Source organism: Molossus molossus, unplaced genomic scaffold (genome assembly GCF_014108415.1).
Source record: "Molossus molossus isolate mMolMol1 unplaced genomic scaffold, mMolMol1.p scaffold_m16_p_19, whole genome shotgun sequence".
NCBI classification, from domain to species: Eukaryota; Metazoa; Chordata; class Mammalia; order Chiroptera; family Molossidae; genus Molossus; species Molossus molossus.
The window spans coordinates 44540253-44558169 of record NW_023425354.1 but is presented as its reverse complement, the minus strand read 5'-3'; the positions used below and the strand labels follow the sequence as shown (position 1 = coordinate 44558169).

Sequence of the window (17917 nt, the reverse complement as noted above, 5' to 3'; positions counted from 1 at the left end):
CCGCAAGCCGTCCGCTCCTCCGAGGCTGTCGCCTCTCCGCCCACAACTAAGATGGCAGAGACGCTGGCCGCGACGTCACCGGCGCTATGCTCTCTCTGGTCCGCCGGTCACTAAGGGGACACGGAGGGCTGCATGGTAAAAAAGTCTGGATAAAGCTCACTCCCCGGCTCCGCCTTTTTCTGGTGCGTTTTCAGCACAGCTAGTGAATGTGGAGACCGAGGAACCGAGCAGCGAAGAGGCCCCCTTTGGCTCGCAGGTTGTCCGCCCCAACAAAGGTGCTGGCAAGGAGGCCGCGGGGTGACACAGACAGTATGACAGCCGCGCCTTCCCCTTACTCGGAGTTCACCCTTGCAGACACTGTCCTCAGCGCGCTGTCTCACGACAGCAAGTAGAGATCGCTTGACGGCGCTTTAGCGACAGCAGTCCTCGCTTGACGGCGAGGAAGCCGGAAGCCGCCGCCGCCGCCGTCGTCCCCTCCCCGTCCCCGCCCGCCGGGTACAGTCTGAGGTTGACAGGTCGAGGCGGGGAGGCGGCGGCGGCGGCGGTGACAGAGCCGGGTGCCCGAGACGGAGACCCCATGGGGAACGCTCCGAGTCACAGCAGTGAAGACGAAGCGGCAGCCGCCGGGGGCGAGAGCTGGGGCCCGCATCATGACTGGGCCGCGGACTCCGGCATGACACCCGGCCCGGGCCCTGCCGCACCGGCGCTGCCGCCGGCCCCGGCGCTGCTGGAGCCGGCCCGGCTGCGAGAGGCGGCGGCTGCGCTGCGGCCCTCGCCGCCCTGCGAGTCTCTGGTGTCCAGGCACCACGGAGCACTGCTGCGCTGGCTGGAAGAGCGGCTGGGCCGCGGCGAAGAGTCCGTCACCCTGGAGCAGTTCCGGGAACTGCTGGAGGCTCGCGGCGCCGGCTGCTCGGGCGAGCAGTTCGAAGAGGTTAGGGCGGGCTGGCGACTGCGGGACGGGGGCGGGGGCGGGGGCGGGGCGCTCGCCCCCTAGGGCTTGAAGGGGTGGGCGTAGGCTTTGGGGAGGCCAGGCGGGAACCCGAAGGGTGGGCAGGGTCGGAGAATGGAAGCAGGGGGAGTGCGGAACTTGCACGAGGTGCTTCCAGCCTGTTCAGGACTGGAGACGGCTACCGATTTCTTCAGCCTTTACTACAAATGTAGAAAGGCTAGACCAGGCGGTCCTTGTCCTGAAGAACTGAACAAGACCCGATGTCTTTGCATTTTGTTCTAATACAGACATTTGTGCAGTTGCCAGACGCTGGATCAACTGCTCTCTGGAGTTTTCTGTTAGGCTCCGGAACAGTGAAAGGAAAAGGAGGTGTAGTGATCAAGGGAATGCCAGTGGAAACCATTCTGTTTTATTGGCCAGTGGGGTTTCACAGAGCACCTTGTGAGTCCAGTGTGGGCGCCTAACAAAGATGGGAGAAGAACATACACTGGAAAAACACATTCTAAAAGCCAGTCTCATCAGGCAAAAACTAGCATTTCTAAATACACATTTATTTTTAGATCTTTGCAGAGCCTTATTTTAGATTAAACCTTCATAGTACCTAAAATGTATAGGCAAATGCCAGGTTTCCTGTGTACTTGTAATTCTACAGTTTTTGGCATAATCACGAAGATCATCGCTATTAAATCATTAACAGCAAGTTGATATGACAACAAAACATTTTCCTTGGAAGGGATCTAAGGAATTGTCTGTATTGAACACTTCATTTTAGAGTTAAGAACAGAACCTGGGTTGTTACTAACAGAGAACTGATCCAGGGTCACCCAGTAAATCATTGGCAAAACTGAGACTGTCACTCATATTTCTTGATTTTTGTATGTCTTATCTCCACTACCTCCTTCCTGGGACCCTCATTATTTAACTCCACAATGTTATAACAAAAAGGTGCTTAAATTTTGAAAATGAGTAAGCCATGTAGACTCGTCGAAGAAGGGTGAGTACATACAGCAGTGAGTTGACAGCTACTTGTAACGCCATAAAAAAGTGATGCACACTTTAAAACCAGAGGCTTGTAAAATATTTTAAGAATGTTTTCCTTTACATGGCAAGAATTCAGACCTGAAATGTTGAAAATGTTGGTCATATGAGTGAAGGGTCTCCATTTTAAAAAAATTTAATTATAGTTTACATTCAGTATTATTTTGTATTCAGGTGTACAGCATAGTGGTTAGACAGCCATATACTTAACAAAATGTTCTCTGTGATATTTCAAATACCGACCTGGCACCATACATAATCATTACGATGTTATTGACTATATTCCCTGTGCTGTACTTTACATATCCATGACTGTTCTGTACTACCAGTTTGTACTTCTTAATCCCTTCACCTTTTTCCCCCAGTCCTCCATTCCCCCTTCCCTCTGGCAACCATCAGTCTGTTTTCTGTATCTATGGGTCTCTTTCAGTTTTGTGTTTTCGTTTATTCTGTTCTTTAGATTTCACATGTAAATAATATCATATGGTATTTGTCTTTCTCTGATTGACTTATTTCACTTAGCATAATATCCTCTAGGTCTCTCCATGCTGTCACAAATGGTAAGATTTTATTCTTTTTTTGTTGTTAATCCTCACCTGAGGATTTTTCCCATTGATTTTTAGAAAGAGTAGAAAGGAGGGAGAGAGGGAGAGAAACACTGATGTGAGAGAGACACATTGCAGGACCAAGAATTGAACCTGCAACCCAAGCACGTGCCCTTGACCGGGAATTGAACCCAAGACCCCTTGGTCCACAGGCTGATGCTCTAACCTCTGAGCCAAACCAGCCAGGGCATGATTTCCTTCCTTTTTATGGTCAAGTAATATTTCATTATGTATATGTAGCACAGCTTTTTTATCTACTCGTCTGTTGATGGGCACTTGGGTTGCTTCCATATCTAGGCTTTGTAAATAACATAATGCTGCAGTAAACATAGGGGTGCATATATTCTTTCAAATTACCGTTTTTGGTTTCTTTGGATATACACTCAAAAGTTCAGTTGCTGGCCCTGGCCAGTTTGGCTCAGCGGTTAGAGCATCTGTCTGTGGTCCAGAGAGACCTGGGTTTGGTTCCCGTTAAGGGCACGTACCTCGGTTGCAGTTTGTCCCCTGCCCTGGTTGGGTCGCGTGGGTGGCAACAACTCAATGTGTCCCTTTCACGTCGACATCTCTCTCTCTCTCTCTCTCTCTCTCTCTCTCTCTCTCTCTCTCCCCCCTTCTCCCTCTCCCTCTCTCCCTCTCCCTCCCTCCCTCTCTCCCACTCTATCTGAACAAAAAATGTCTTCAGGTGAGGATAAAAAAAAGGTCAATTGCTGGATCATAAGGCAGTTTCATTTTAAATTTTTTTAGGAACCTGCATATTGTTTTCTATAGTGGCTGTGCTAATCTGCATTCCCACCAACAATGCACAAGGGTTCCATTTTCTCCACATCCTTGCCAACACTTGTTATTTGTTGATTTATTGATGATACTGTTATGACAGGTGTGAGGTGATATCTCATTGTGGTTTTAATTTGCATTTCTGTGATGATTAGTGACCTTGAGCATCTTTTCATATGTCTGTTGGCGATCTTTATGTCTTCTTTGGAGAAGTGTCTATTTAGTTCCTTTGCCCATTTTTTAATTCTTATGTATGGTGTAAGTTGGTGCTCTAGTTTCATTTTTTGCATGTTTCTGTCCAATTTTCCCAGCACAATTTATTGAATTGACTATTTTTATCCCGTTGTATGTTCTTGCCTCTTTTGTTAAATATTGACCATATAGGGGTGGGTTTGTTTTGGGGCTCTCTATTCTGTTCCATTGATCTATAGTGTTTTTATGCCAGTACCAAGCTATTTTGATTACAATGGCCTTGTAGTATGGTTTGACATCAGGTAGTGTGATACCTTTAACTTTGTTCTTCTTTCTCAAGATTGCTATTCTATTTTTTAAAGTTCCAAGAATATCCATAATACTAGTCCTAGGTATATTATGAGAAAAATGAAGCCGTGCCAAAAATAGCTGTGTGGATCTGTTGAAGGAGTTAGCACATTTCAGAATTGTCCAAAAGAAAATGTAGAGAAACGGTGCTTACTCTGTGAGAGTGTCTGACAGGAATAGAGCGACAGATGAAGTTTATAGGAGTCCTGTAATGTAAGGCCAAGAAGTACTCAGGGTGTGGTCCAGAAATCATGTGAGGGCTATGACATCATGCATGCACTGAACTAATATTTGTTGGGCATATACTGAGTGCCAAACACTTGGATGACAGTGGACAAAGCAGATACTTGCTCCTAAAGAGTATGTAATACTGAAAGAGACATTAACCCAGCAATTAAAGGCATGGCGAGTATTATCCAAGGGAAGATGTAAGAAAAAAAATAGTAAGAGTATTTAACCTCATGTAGGGAGTCAAGGAAGACTTACCTGAGAGAGGAACATTTCAGCTCAGATTTGCAGGATGGAAGCAGACAAGGAGCAGAAGGTGTTAGCAGTGTTTCAGACAGAGGGAATTGCATGCATGAGTCCAAAGTCCAAAGAATGGAGAATCTGGAAGAATGGTATGATATATTAGGGTTAGATAAAACTGCTTCAAGGGACATAACGTCTAGTGCAACAGTAATTTAAACAATAAAGAAGCTTCTTATGTAAAAGTTCAGGTAGGCAGTCCAGGGTTGATAGAGCAGTTTCACACTTATCAGGAACCTGGCTCTGTCCCTCTTGTGCTCTCATTCTCTACAGGCACTTTGTTTTCCTTTTTAAAAAAAATTTTTTTTCTTTATTGATTTTAGAGAGAGAGGGGAAGGGAGAGAGAGAGAGAGAGAGTGAGAGAGAGAGAAACATCGATGAGAGAGAACATCAATTGGCTGTCTCCTGCATGCCCCCTACTGGGGATTTGGCCCACAACTTGGGCATGTGCCCTGACCAGGAATTGAACCGGTGATCTCTTGGTGCATGGGTTGATGCTCAACCAGTGAGCCACACCAACCAGGCAATAGGCACTTTCTTTTCTTTTTTTTTTAATCCTCACCCGAGGACATTTTTCTATTTTTTTTGTTCAGATAGAGTGGGAGGGAGAGAGAGGAAGAGAGAGAGAGAGAGAGAGAGAGAGAGAGAGAGAGAGAGAGAGAGAGAGAAAGAGAAACATCGATGTGAAAGGCACACATCAAGTGGCTGCCACCCGCACGGCCAGCCAGGGCCGGGGACAAACTGCAACCGAGGTACATGCCCTTAGCGGGAACCGAACCCGGGTCTCTCGGGACCGCAGGCCGATGCTCTAACCGCTGAGCCAAACCGGCCAGGGCCATATAGGCACTTTCTATCTAGTGATCCACATGACTTCTTCAGCTGTTAACCAGCAGGAAAGGGAAAAGGGCATGGCACATATCCCATTGGCCCAAATCCAGTCACATAGCTGCAAGGGAGGCTGGGAAAGATCCTTATTCCATGGTGATATATTCAGCGAAAAATCGATTTAATTACTGAGAAAGACAACAGATATTGGATTATAATTAGCAGTGTTTTACTCATGTGGCTAGATCATTAGAAGGCAGCAGGTAGAGAACAAGGTTAGAGAAGTAGGCAGACTAGATTGTGGGAGTTCTTTGCACCCTCTGTTAAATAGAAGTTTGGAAACAGGCGTTTCCAGTAAAGTGCCATGGTGGTTCTGGCTGCCTTGTGGGAGTCCCAGGTGGAGAAGGGTTAGAGTGGACCCAAGCAGATCAATTAGGAGGCTATTATGACAGATTTGGGGTGGGAAGAGTTGGGGCTTGGATTGTTACTAAAACTTGGTGATTCTCACTGGTTAGCACTGATTTTTTGAAGAGAGTGGTTCTGACCCAAAGTGAAGGCTCAGCCAAGATTTAAAAACCTAGCCCGGCTAGTGTGGCTTAGTGGATTGAGCGTGGTAGACCCATGGACTGAAAGGTGCCAATTCCATTCCCGGTCAGGACTCAAGCCCGGGGTTTTGGGCTCAATCCCCAGTAGGAGGTGTGCAGCAGGCAGCTGACCAATATTTCTCTCTCACATTGATGTTGCTCTCTCTCTCTCCCATCCTCTCTCTAAAAAATCAATTAAAAAACCATATTAAAAACTGTTTATTAAAGAAATAAAACCCTAATCTCACAGTGGTTGGTTGTCCTGTCTATATATAAGGTATAATTATATTAGTAATATAAAAATAAATAAATATTAGCCATGCATTTGATTCTGTGCTTTAAAAATAAGTCTATCCTTTGATTTGATTAAGTGCACATTTCTGTGTCTTAGTTAATTCCACATGTAAACTTCTGAAAATGTATTGTGATATTTTAATAAAAGTTTAGGGTTTTTGAGAAATAATAATAAAATGTATTTGTAGTAGCAACTAAAATGAATTATTTCCCTTCATTCATTTTATGAGAACTAGCTCCATAGAGCAGGTTATCATTGGTGCACATTATTTATTATTATAATGCTAAGAGTTTCCAAGTTTTACATGTTGGTTCTTTGGGCTCCTAATTTGCATTGCTTTCCATGTCCACACAGCTGTCTTGTCTTTACATTTCTGTGGCCATAATTGTTTGAGGTGGTGTCCTAAAGAAGTTCTTGGCGATACTCCATGGACCAAAGTCTGAAATGTTAACATTTTATAGTTCAACATGCCTTTTCTCATGGTGGGTGTGGTCCATGGAGAAGGACTCTCTGGTTTGCTCATAGGAAGCAATATTTAATTAACTCCTATGTAGAAGAGAAATAGAGTTAAAATTAAATTCTTATTTGACATTAGGGAGTAGAGATTAGATATTTGTGCTCTTAAAATGATATGCTTCCAGAAAACCATGTAATTGCTAAACACAGGTGATAGTAGATGGCTTTAAGGTAGGAATTTAATATAAATAGGTCTTATTAATTTGCCAAATTAGCTTTGGTGCCTACTTTTTGAAATTCATTGGGGTGTAAACCCTGAGGGAAGAACCATTTTTATTCATTTACTTATTGTCTTAGCACAGTCCTGGCTCATAGCCAGCACTCAGTGTTTACCCCAATAGTGCCCTCAGTTGATTTACAGGTGAAAATGGTGCAGTCTTCATTCTCCAGCCGTGCATTTTATATTCAGTCTGTAATGTTTTAGTGATAAGATATTTCTTGATGTTGGCAGAAACAGTTAAATATAATTTTAGTGAAAATTTAAAAAGGCTCTTAGTCACTGTTGGGTTAAGAGAAAATTTAGAGAAAAATGCCATTTTGGTGTTTTCATGTTGGAAGTATTAATCAGTTAATTTAAAATGGCTCTGAGCCCCAGAACCATGCAAATAGAATTACACAGTTGTGATTCTCTACCTCTTCAAGACATAGAGTGTGAGAGATGTGTGTATGTATATGAAGATGAAGCAGACTAACAACCACTGCTTACCCTCAGTTTGCAGCCCACAGGGGCTCCCCACTGCTGAGGGATCCTCTGAATGAGTGGGAGCCCACAGCCTGGCCTGTCTCCCTGTCTGAACTCATCTACCTCTCATCCCCTGCACAAGCCCGGTGCCCTAGCTAGTGGGATACCTTCCTTGTACTGCGTGTGGACCTTGCTTCTCTCAGTTCTTCAAGATTCCCTGTCTTGGCACTGTCACCAGGCCAGGACCAGGCCTTTCTTGTGGCATGAATCAAATGGCTTCTGTAAAATGGTGCTTCTAGCCCCATCCTTTAGGCTTTTGTTTCCTGTTTCGTACAGGTCACTTGGCACTTAGAGCACACTGTCTAGTCCTGTTCTGCAACTAGGGTTTGAGGCCCCGCTAGCCACCAGCCTGTACTACTCCAGCACACAGGAAGTCTTCAGTAAGTGATAGCCATGAATGGTGATGAAGCAGTTTAGAAGTGAAAGCTCCTGGGTGAATTGGAGGTTATTTTGGTCCCGAGTGCTTTGCTGTGGGGGGATGATGGTATTGGCTTCTTTTGCAGAAATTGATGATCCAAGAGAGCTATAGAGGAAAGGTCATATCTCTGTTTTGCCTTTTCCTGATTTCCAAAATGCTACTTCACTGTGTACTGTTTTGCTTTAGAAATTTCAGTGTCGCCGTGACCAGTTTGGCTCAGCGGTTAGAGCATTAGTCTGTGGAATCAAGGGTCTCGGGTTCGATTCCCAGTCAAAGACACATTACCTGGGTTGCAGGTTTGATCCCCGACCCTGGTTGTGGTCGTGTGGAAGGCAACGGATCAGTGTGTCTCTCTCACATTGATGTTTTTCTTTATCTCTCTCTCCCTTCCACTCTATCTAAAAAATCAATGAAAAAATATCCTTGGGTGAGGATTAACAAAAAAAAGAAAAAGAAAATTCAGTGTCAAATTTTAGTCTAACATTTAGGTCTTTCCACTCTTATCTCCTAGTGCTCCTTAGTCAGCCAGGACCATTCACTGTTTCCCATATATGTGGGAATTTTGTCCTTTGTTCTCTTTCTCTCCCCTTCAGCCCTTTGCTCCATCCTAATAATTTTCCACCTTCAAGGACCACAGAGCTTTGGCTGGGTAAGCTCAGTTGGTGAGAGCATTGACCCTATACACCAAGGTTGCAGGTTCAACCCCAGGTCAAGGCACATACAAGAATCAACCAGTGAATGCATAAATAAGTGGAACAACACAAACCGATGTTTCTCTCTCTCTCTCTCTGCCTCTCTTCTTCTCTCTCTCCCTCTCCCTTCCTCTCTTTCTCTCTCTAAAATCAATAAAATAAATAAGCTAAAAAATTTTTAAAATGACGACAGAGAATCATTTAGTAGTAGCATGGAGTTTGGGAAAGGTTTACCAAACCAAAGCTTGAGAGCCTGGAAGAATTTTCCAGACAAAGGAAGAAAGGGATATTCCAGTTGCAAGGTCCAGCATGTGCAGATATATTGAGGTGAGAGAGAACATGCCAAATGGGGGGAATGACACTCATTTAGCACCTAGTCTAGAGTCTGAGTTGGCTGGGACCTTAGTAACCACTGCATGCAACCTGTCCCCTCTCTTTCCCCACCAAGGAATTTCCTTCTGTAACATCCTGGACACGTGTAGTTAACCTGTTAATGGTATCAGCAGATTCACTGCTTTATGAGTCTACCTAGTCCACTGTACTTTACACTGAACTTGGGAATTGGGTCCTGGAGTCAGCCTGCTTGTGGGCAAATTCTAGTTCTAGCCTCAACCCATGTAATCGTTGATTGATTTACACGACAACTCTGTATTTCAGTCGCCTCATCTATAAAACGAGCATAATAATAGTGTCTACCTTACATAGTTGACATGAGGATTATGAATTAGTTCATGTGAAGCACCTAGAACAGTGCCTGGCACACGCTTAATGCTCAGTAAAGCAGGCCGATGCTCTAACCGCTGAGCCAAACCGGCCAAGGCTGCAATATCCTCTTTTATTAGAGGTGGTGGTGGCTGCACAACTCTGAATATACTAAAACTCACTGTATTACACCTCAGTAAAGCTGATATTAAAAACATCTTTTAAAATATTTTTTTGAAGCCCTGGCCAGTGTGGCTTGGTTGAGCATAGTCCTGAGTACCAAAAGGTCGCTGGTTCGATTCCCAGTCAGGGGACATGCCTGGGTTGCAGGCTTGATACCCAGTAGGCTCTCTCTCTAAAAAAAAAATAAATAAATAAAAAAAACTTATATAAGATATTTCTCTGAAGATATTGATAATCCTTTTGAAGTTTTCTTCTCCTTGAATAGTCCATTCTTTTCTCCAAGTTACTTTTCTGTTTCACACTAAGCCTTTCCTCAAATGTCTGGTGATCCAGGGCTGTCCATTCATATTAAAAAATGGGGGACTAATGCACCAAGAGGTCACCTGTTCATTTCCTGGTCAAGACACATGCCTGGGTTGTGGGTTCAATCCCCAGTAGTGGGTGTGCAGGAGACAGCCGATTGATGTTTCTCTCTCTCATCAATGTTTCTCTCTCTCTCTCTCTCTCTCTCCCCCTTTTCTATTCTTCTCTCTTTAAAATCAATAAAAACATTTATTTTAAAGAGGGCGTTTAAGGTACCTTGCACCCCTCTTATTGGCGTGGACAGAGCCACTCTGCTCTATTGCGGGGTTGCCCCACCACCCTCTGAGGAGTTCATGACAACCTGCATGCATGTAGGACACCTATGTTGGCCTTACCCCCAGTTTCTGATGGAGAAAATGATGGATGCTGGTGCCCCCAGGGCCTGACTCAGGTTGATAGGCCAGATGAGGGATGGGTAATCTGTTGCTTGTAAACTTGTTCCATGAGCAAACCTTCTGAAGATTTCAAACTGACAACATACGCCAGGGCAAGATCTCAAATGCACTCCTCAAAATAGTAATGTTAAAGTGCAGAAAACTGGCAGACACTATCTTAACCAAGTCACAAATGTAACTTCAACAGTAATGGAACAAATCAATTCCTGATATCGAGAAGATCACAACATCACTTCTGTGGTATTTTTGCTAGGAACCCATAACCTGAATCTAATCATGAGGAAACGTCACACCACCCAAGCTGAGAAATGCTCTGCAAAACAACTGGCCTGTAACTCTACAAGTGCGTCAAGGTCATGAGAGACAAAGTATGGAAAATCTCCTTGACAACTGGGAAAAAAGGGAAAAAAAAGAATGGGGGACTAAAAAGGTGGATGTTCTGTGCGTCTAGTTTGTGACCATTGAACCTCACTGTGACATGAATTGGTTGGGCCCTTTCACTGGGAGCTTCCCAGTGCCAGTATCTGTAGGTCAGTTCTCTTAGGCTTCTCAGGTACCCCAGAGGAGACTCTTCCAAGTCTATTTTATTATTATTTTGTTGTTGTTGTTAATCCTCACCTGAGGGTAGTTTTTCCATTGATTTTTAAAGAGAGTGGAAGGAAGGGGGAAGGGAGGGAGAGAGAAACATCAATGTGAGAGAGGCACACGGATTGGTTGCCTTCACGTGCACCACCTGTGCATGGCCAACTCTAACAGCTGAGCCATGCCAGCCAGGGCTCTTCCATGTCTCTTAAATGGAGGCTATGAGACTGGCTGCCAACATTCTGGGAGCCCCAAGGGAAGGTTGAGTCTTAAATATTTTGCATGTAAACATGAATTCTCCTATTTTCAGCATAGTATTCCACATTTTCAGCTGTGCCTGGTATTTCCTAGTCCAGAGACACTCTGTACTACTCTCTCTAGAGAATCAAGCTTCTGCCAAGATTGGGAGGAAGATTTGGGAATCTGGGAATCTTTCTTCTTCTTTAGTGGAAAATTTTAAACATAAAGTACAAATAAGAATAGAATGAACTCCCATATACCTATTAACCAGTTTTAACAGTTATCAATAAAAAGGCCAATTTTATTTCATCTAAAACCACCTACTTTTTCCTCCAAATTATTTTGAAGCAAATCTTTTTCTTTTTTTTTTCATTTTAAATCTTTATTGTTGAATGTAGAATGTATTACAGATGTTACTCATTTTTCCTCCATTGACCCCCTCCTCCCCACTCCCGCCCCCCTCCCACCTTTTCCCACACTATTGTCTGTGTCCATTGGTTATGCATATAAGTTCTTTGGTTTATTTCTTCCCACCACCCCTCCAACCCCTTTCCCTTTGAGGTTTGTCAGTCTAGCAATGAATTTGTACTTCTTAATCCCTTCACCTTTTTCACCCATTCCCCCAATCCCCCTTTCATCTGGCAACCAACAAAATGTTCTCTGTATCTATGAGAATGTTTCTGTTCTACCTGTTCATTTTGTTTGTAGATTCCATTGTTGATAGATATGTATTCATTGTCATTTTGTTTGTTCATATATTTTATCTTTTTCTTCAAAAAGACCCTTCATCATTTCATATAATAATGGTTTGGTGGTGATGAACTTCTTTAACTTTTTCTTGTCTGGGAAAGTCTTGATATGGCCATCGATTCTAAATGACAGCTTTGCAGGATAGAGTAATCTTGGTTGTAGGCTCTTGCTTTTCATCACTGAATATTTCTTGCCACTCCCTTCTGGCCTGCAAAGTTTCTTTGAGAAATCAACTGACAGCCTTATGGGAACTCCCTTGTAGGTAACTAACTGCCTTTCTCTTGCTGCTTTTAAGATTTTCTCTTTGTCTTGAACCTTTTGCATTTTGATGATGATGTGTCTTGGTGTGGGCCTCTTGGGGTTCATCTTGTTTGGGACTCTCTGTGCTTCCTGGACTTGTATGTCTGTGTCCTTCACCAAGTTAGGAAAGTTTTCTGCCATTATTGTTTCAAACAGGTTTTTGATTTCTTGTTCTCGCTCTTCTCCTTCTGGCACTCCCAAGATGCGAATGTTGCCACGCTTGAAGTTGTCCCAGAGGCTCCTTACACTCTCCTCATTTTTTTGGATTCTTTTTTCTTTTTGCTGTTCTGATTGGGCATTTTGAAGCAAATCTTTTTCATTCACAAATAGTTCATTTCGTTCATAAATATTTCATTATATATCTCTAGAAAATAAGAACTCTTAAAAAAAATACACACAATCCCACTATCATTCATTTCCCCTCATAAAGAAAACCCTATCAATTCCTTAAGATCAGCATTTGTCTAGTCAGTTCTAACTGCTTTTAAAAATAGACTTTACACCAATACCACCACTTTCAGCAGTACCTATTGCTACCAACTCCCTTAGTCTTTTGGACTCCTGTGTGTAAAGCAACTTGCTTCTCAACTTTGCTCAGTCCAGCTTAGGATTCTACTTTCTGGGGTTGACCCACTCAGTACTATTCATCTTTCTGCTTCCCAGCTTCCAAAATTTCATTGCTGCTCATCATCATCTATTCTTTGTCCTTATCTTTAACACAGTTTTACTAATATTGATTTCAGAAGGGAGCAGAGGTAAATGCATTTGTTCAGTATGACTTCTTTGAACACTCCTGACGGCTGGTTGTCCAGCTGTTGCTCTGAAGCCTTAAGGGAGGGAGTGGACATTCCTTCCCAGAGTCTCCTAATCCATCTTTATACTCCACTGACAGCACACAAGTTCATCTTCATGATGAGCGTTTCCCTCTGACCTCTATCTAGTGACCTTAATTTTAACTGCTCCTTCCCATGACAGCTCATCAGGTAGTTGAAGAGAAGGATTCTGTTACTCCCAGTCATGTTTTCTCCACACTAGAGGTTCCATGGTCCTTCAGCTGTTCCTCATGGGACAGTTTCTAGTTTCTTTATCATGGTCTCTTTCCTCTGATCTCTTCTATTTCACTTCTTTTGGTGCGTAGCTTCCAAACTAAATTCAGCCTCTTTGGGCTAAAAAGAAAAGGATGGGATATCTTCTCTCCTTTAGAACATTATACCTTGCCAGGCTAGTGTGGTTCAGTGGTCCCATGGATTGAGAGGTCTCAGTTGGATTCCCAGTCAGGACACATGCCCAGGTTGCAGGCTTGATCCCCAGTAGAGGGCATGCAGGAGGCAGCTGATCGATGTCTCTAACATTGATGTTTCTACCTCTCCCTCCCTCTCTCAAAAAAATTTTTAAAAACTAGAACATTATACCTTGATTAGTGTAGCCTTTGACCCTATTAACTTTTTGGGTAATCTTGTCATCTTGAGTAGAGGCAGAAAGAATGCTGAGATCTTTCTCTCACATGTTGCTTCCAGTCTTTGTTCTCCATCCTGCATTTATGTCCTTGGTTTTTGGACCCCAACATAAGGGGTTACATATGTTCCTATTAAATATTGCACTGTTCTTGCCCTGGCCGGTTTGGCTCAGCGGTTAGAGCATCGGCCTGCGGTCCAGAGAGACCCGGGTTCGGTTCCCACTAAGGGCGCTTACCTCGGTTGCAGTTTGTCCCCGGCCCTGGTTGGTCGTGCGGGTGGCAACCACTCAATGTGTCCCTTTCACGTCGATGTTTCTCTCTCTCTCTCTCTCTCTCTCTCTCTCTCTCTCTCTCTCTCTCTCTCTCTCCCCCTCTCTCCCTCTCCCTCTCCCTCTCCCTCTCCCTCTCCCTCTCCCTCTCTCTCCCTCCCACTCTATCTGTACAAAAAATGTCCTCGGGTGAGGATAAAAAAAAACTAAAAACAACAACAACAAAAAAAACATTGCACTGTTCTGAAGTCTGTGATGAAAATAGGGGTATTTGTGTTAGTTATGAAACCTCATTGGGGCATTTTCATGAAGGAGGAAAATAAGGAAAAGGAGCAAGAGTTCTAAGGAAGAGAGAGGATTACCTAGAAAAGAGGGTAGAAGACTCCTAAAGTATTTCCTGGTAAGGGATTTCTGTGAGTGAGTGTATCTATCAGTAGAAGGAAGGAAGCCACTGATGAGGGAGGATTTGAGATCTGGGGACAGGAGGCAGTTGCTAAATGAGAAAAGTCTTATAGGATGTAAGAGGGAGCGGAGTTAGGAGTAATGGAGGGGTAACATTGCAGGTTGGACAGAAGGGACTACTTGCATTGCTTTCACTGTATTCAGCTCTGTTCACCTGTTACTTAATCTGGGCAGCAGACTGCGAGTTTGGTGGTGTTTGCTCCATCTTTCAGATCAGGAAACTGAGGCTTATGAAGGTAAAGAAATGTGTGTAAAGTCACATAGCAAGTTAGTGAAAGAGCAGGATTCATACCAATCCCTGTGCTGTACTCAGTTCCCCAGGTGGCCCTAAAATGGGTAGGGAGCAAGTTGGATTATGGTTAAAGGTTAGTGAAAACAGGGCTATGAGGTAGATAAATCAAGTTAGTCCTTATGTCAGAAGAGTGTTTGAAAGGAAAAGCCAGTTAAAACTGAGATGTTACTCTAAGCCAATTCTTTCTAATGCTAGCTTTGTATTTGACACTTAGTAACCAGTTGACAAATTTTGCATTGGTTGCTTTCTTCTGAAATTGTTTGGGAGTAGTTTCTTGAAAGAGAGATGAGATGATAAAATTGTGTATACATGTAGTAATATATATGTACATTCTGTAAAGCACAGTGAGTTACAATCCTGAATGTATTTGTTCTTTGAATGATGTATATGAAATCCTCCTACAACAACAACAAAAATTATTGGTCTTAAGAATTGTAGGCCCTGGCGGAGGACTCGGTTAGAACATCATCTTGATACACTAGGGTTGCAGCTTCAATCCCTGGTCAGGGCACATACAGGAAGCAATTAATGAATGCATAAATAAGTGGAACAACAAATTGATGGTTCCACCCTTCTTAAATCAATAAGTAAAAATAAAAATAATTGTTAAAAATATAATTTAAAAAAATTGTAACAGACCTGATTTTCTTGCATCTTTTTGTAGGCCTTTGCCCAGTTTGATGCTGAAGGTGATGGTACAGTTGATGCTGAGAACATGTTGGAGGCCCTCAAGAATTCTAGTGGAGCTAATCTTCAGGGGGAACTGAGTCACATCATCAGACAGCTGCAGGCGTGTTCTCTTGTTCCAGGTAAGGCCCTCATCTGAATGCTGAATGCTAAAGAGCACTCTCTTTGAGCCAAATGACCTTTGCTGTATTTGGAGTTGTAATTAGGCAAGCTTGTGGGCACCATGAAATAAGGGTGCTTCATAAGGCATGTGATCTGGGTTGCTGTTCATTGTAATCATTTCTTTTGTCCCCCAATACAGTGATGATTGAGTAGTTCTACCATTTTAATGAACCTTAGTCATGAGACTACCTATCTTAGTGGATCTCTATTTCACTCTCTGGAAGCCTTTCCTGGCCCCTATTGTATGTTCTCTTAGTGTCTGTAACATATTAGCATTGTAATTAGCTAAGTAATTACTTATTTGTTAAATGCCTCTCTTTACTCTTATACTATGAGCTCCGGGAGGGCAGGGACCTTTTATTTCTGCTGTGTCTTCACATTTAGCACATTTTTTGGCACATGTTAGGCACTCAGTGGTTTTTTTTTAGAAAGCTTTCACTCTGAACTTTAAGAATAAAAATAGCTTGTAATTAAGCAATACTTTTTCTACACTGTACATATGGAAAAACTTTGCCTATGTTTTTGTATGGTTTCTTTTAGGGGCTCAGAAGGCAGAATCATTGTAATAAAATTAACTTTTTTTTTCCAGTGAGAAAACAGATTTGAAAGGAAAAAAAAAAAAAAAAAAACTTTGCACCCCATCCTTTTAGTCTTGGATTATCTTATCTAAGACCTTTTCCTGCTTTGTGCCCTTGGAGTCATAATACTTTGTGTAGAGCCAAGCTAGGGCAGCAACGGAGGCAGATTTGATAGACACATAATTGTAAATCTAATTGCCCTTGACCTCCCTGGCTTGCTGCTGCTGATGTATTAAGCTAGAGAAGGATAGTTTCTGTATGCCAGTGAAGAATGCATATTTCCACTCTTCCTCAAGTTGTCTTTAATTATATAATTTTTATAAAACATTATAGGGAGCCTGTACCTGTTAACTTTTTCCTACTCTCATTGCAGTTAAAATTATGTTTTGAGTTCTATTTAGCTATCTTATATCTTGGCATTTACATATACTTCCACTTTAGCATTACTAGCTTATGACAGCATCAGGAACTGTATTTGAACACCTCAGAGATGTTTTGGGAGGAGAGGAAAGTGGGGAGACCAGGGAATCTGCCAATAGATAATACTTAGTACACTGTTGCTCTTGGTTACTGTGTGGTTAGAAAAATTTTGGCTCCAGATCCCAAGGAACTTATATAACAGGGTCATGATTTAGGACTTTCTACTCACAATGTTCTATCAACACCCAACTTAAAAGAAGTGTTTTATCACAATCTTAAAACAAACTTTACTAAGCTAAGCTCACCCCCTCGGGGGATTTCAGTTTCCTAGTCCTTCTTTCTAACTCAGACTAAAACTTGTTCCTTTTGTACCTCATTGTATCAGTGCTCAGAGTTTTGTTTTTTGTTTTTTTTAATACATTTTATTTATTTTCAGAGAGAGAGGAAGGGAGAGGGGGAGAGAGAGAGTGAGAAACATGGATGAGAGGAAGACATGGATCAGCTGCCTCCTGCATACCCCTTACTAGGGATCAAGCCTGCAACCCAGGCATGTGCCCTGACCAGGAATCAAATAGGGCCTTTGGGTACATGGGAAACAGTGCTTACATTGCTCAACCTACTGACCATACTGGCCAGAGGGGTGCTTAGAGTTTAAGAGAGACAGCACCTTTACTGGAGCCATTGCTTGTTTCAACATATGAAAAAGTAGGTCTCATTACAAGAATCAGTCAGTTTCTTCACATGGGTTCTGAGCAAATCAGTGCAGCATCAGCAGGGTCATATGTGACGTTTGGGCATTACGGTGGGAGTCTGCTAAGAGAAGAAACACTGTAAAAGGAGGGCAAGGGGATGGCATGGACTTTTGACTCTTGGAAGGTCAAACCAGTGTCTTCAGGGTTTGTGTAGGGGGCATAATCAAAATGGGCTGCTTCAAGCACAAAATTTCTCCTCAGCCTCATGTTTTATCTTAAAAATTAGCACAAAGTCTTGTCTGCTCTGATTATCTGTTTGTTTAACACTTAAAAATAATTTCTCCTACAGACTTTTGGAGTGTGTGCGGTTTGTGAAAGTTCATCAAGTGATACAATTATATGTACTTTTTCTTATGTATGTTATGATCCACGAAAGTAGAAAAAGAACCCCCGCCCCCAATCTACAAGTGTATCTGAGCTCCAGGGAAAGCTGCCAGGTTTATCCTCACTTCACTTGACCCTAACACTCTTCTGGGTTCTGGGCACCTCAGTTCAAGGCATATTATTTGTAGATTATGGGGAACCATAAGAGGATTTTAAATTTTTTTAATATGTTTTTATTGCTTTTTTAGAGAGAGGGGAAGGGAGGGAGAGAGAGATAGAAACTTTGATGCACATCAGTTGCTGCCCCCTGCACGCCCCCCACCAGGGAGCCAGCCCGCAACCCGGGCATGTACCCTACCCAGGAATTGAGCCGGGACCTTTCAGTCCATGGGACAATACTCCATCCACTGAGCCACACCAGCTGAGCCATAAGAGGATTTTAAACAGGGGTAGACTTGATCTGTTTTGTGTTTTTGTAAGATTATTGGGGTTGA

General features: G+C 42.9%; 1 protein-coding gene across 3 annotated transcripts in view; it reads left to right on the top strand.

The window, feature by feature from the left end:
- Positions 1-507: 507 nt before the first annotated feature.
- ZZEF1 (zinc finger ZZ-type and EF-hand domain containing 1) overlaps positions 508-17917 on the top strand; it is a 118673-nt gene continuing 101263 nt past the window's right edge. For 2 of the 3 annotated variants that reach the window (XM_036269907.1, XM_036269906.1), the window contains exons 1-2: positions 508-931; positions 15165-15309. In XM_036269907.1, coding sequence (XP_036125800.1) covers positions 578-931; positions 15165-15309 — 499 coding nt within the window. In that variant the 5' untranslated portion in view covers positions 508-577. The remainder of the gene's footprint in view (positions 932-15164; positions 15310-17917) is intronic. The other variant, XM_036269908.1, reaches the window with a different exon arrangement.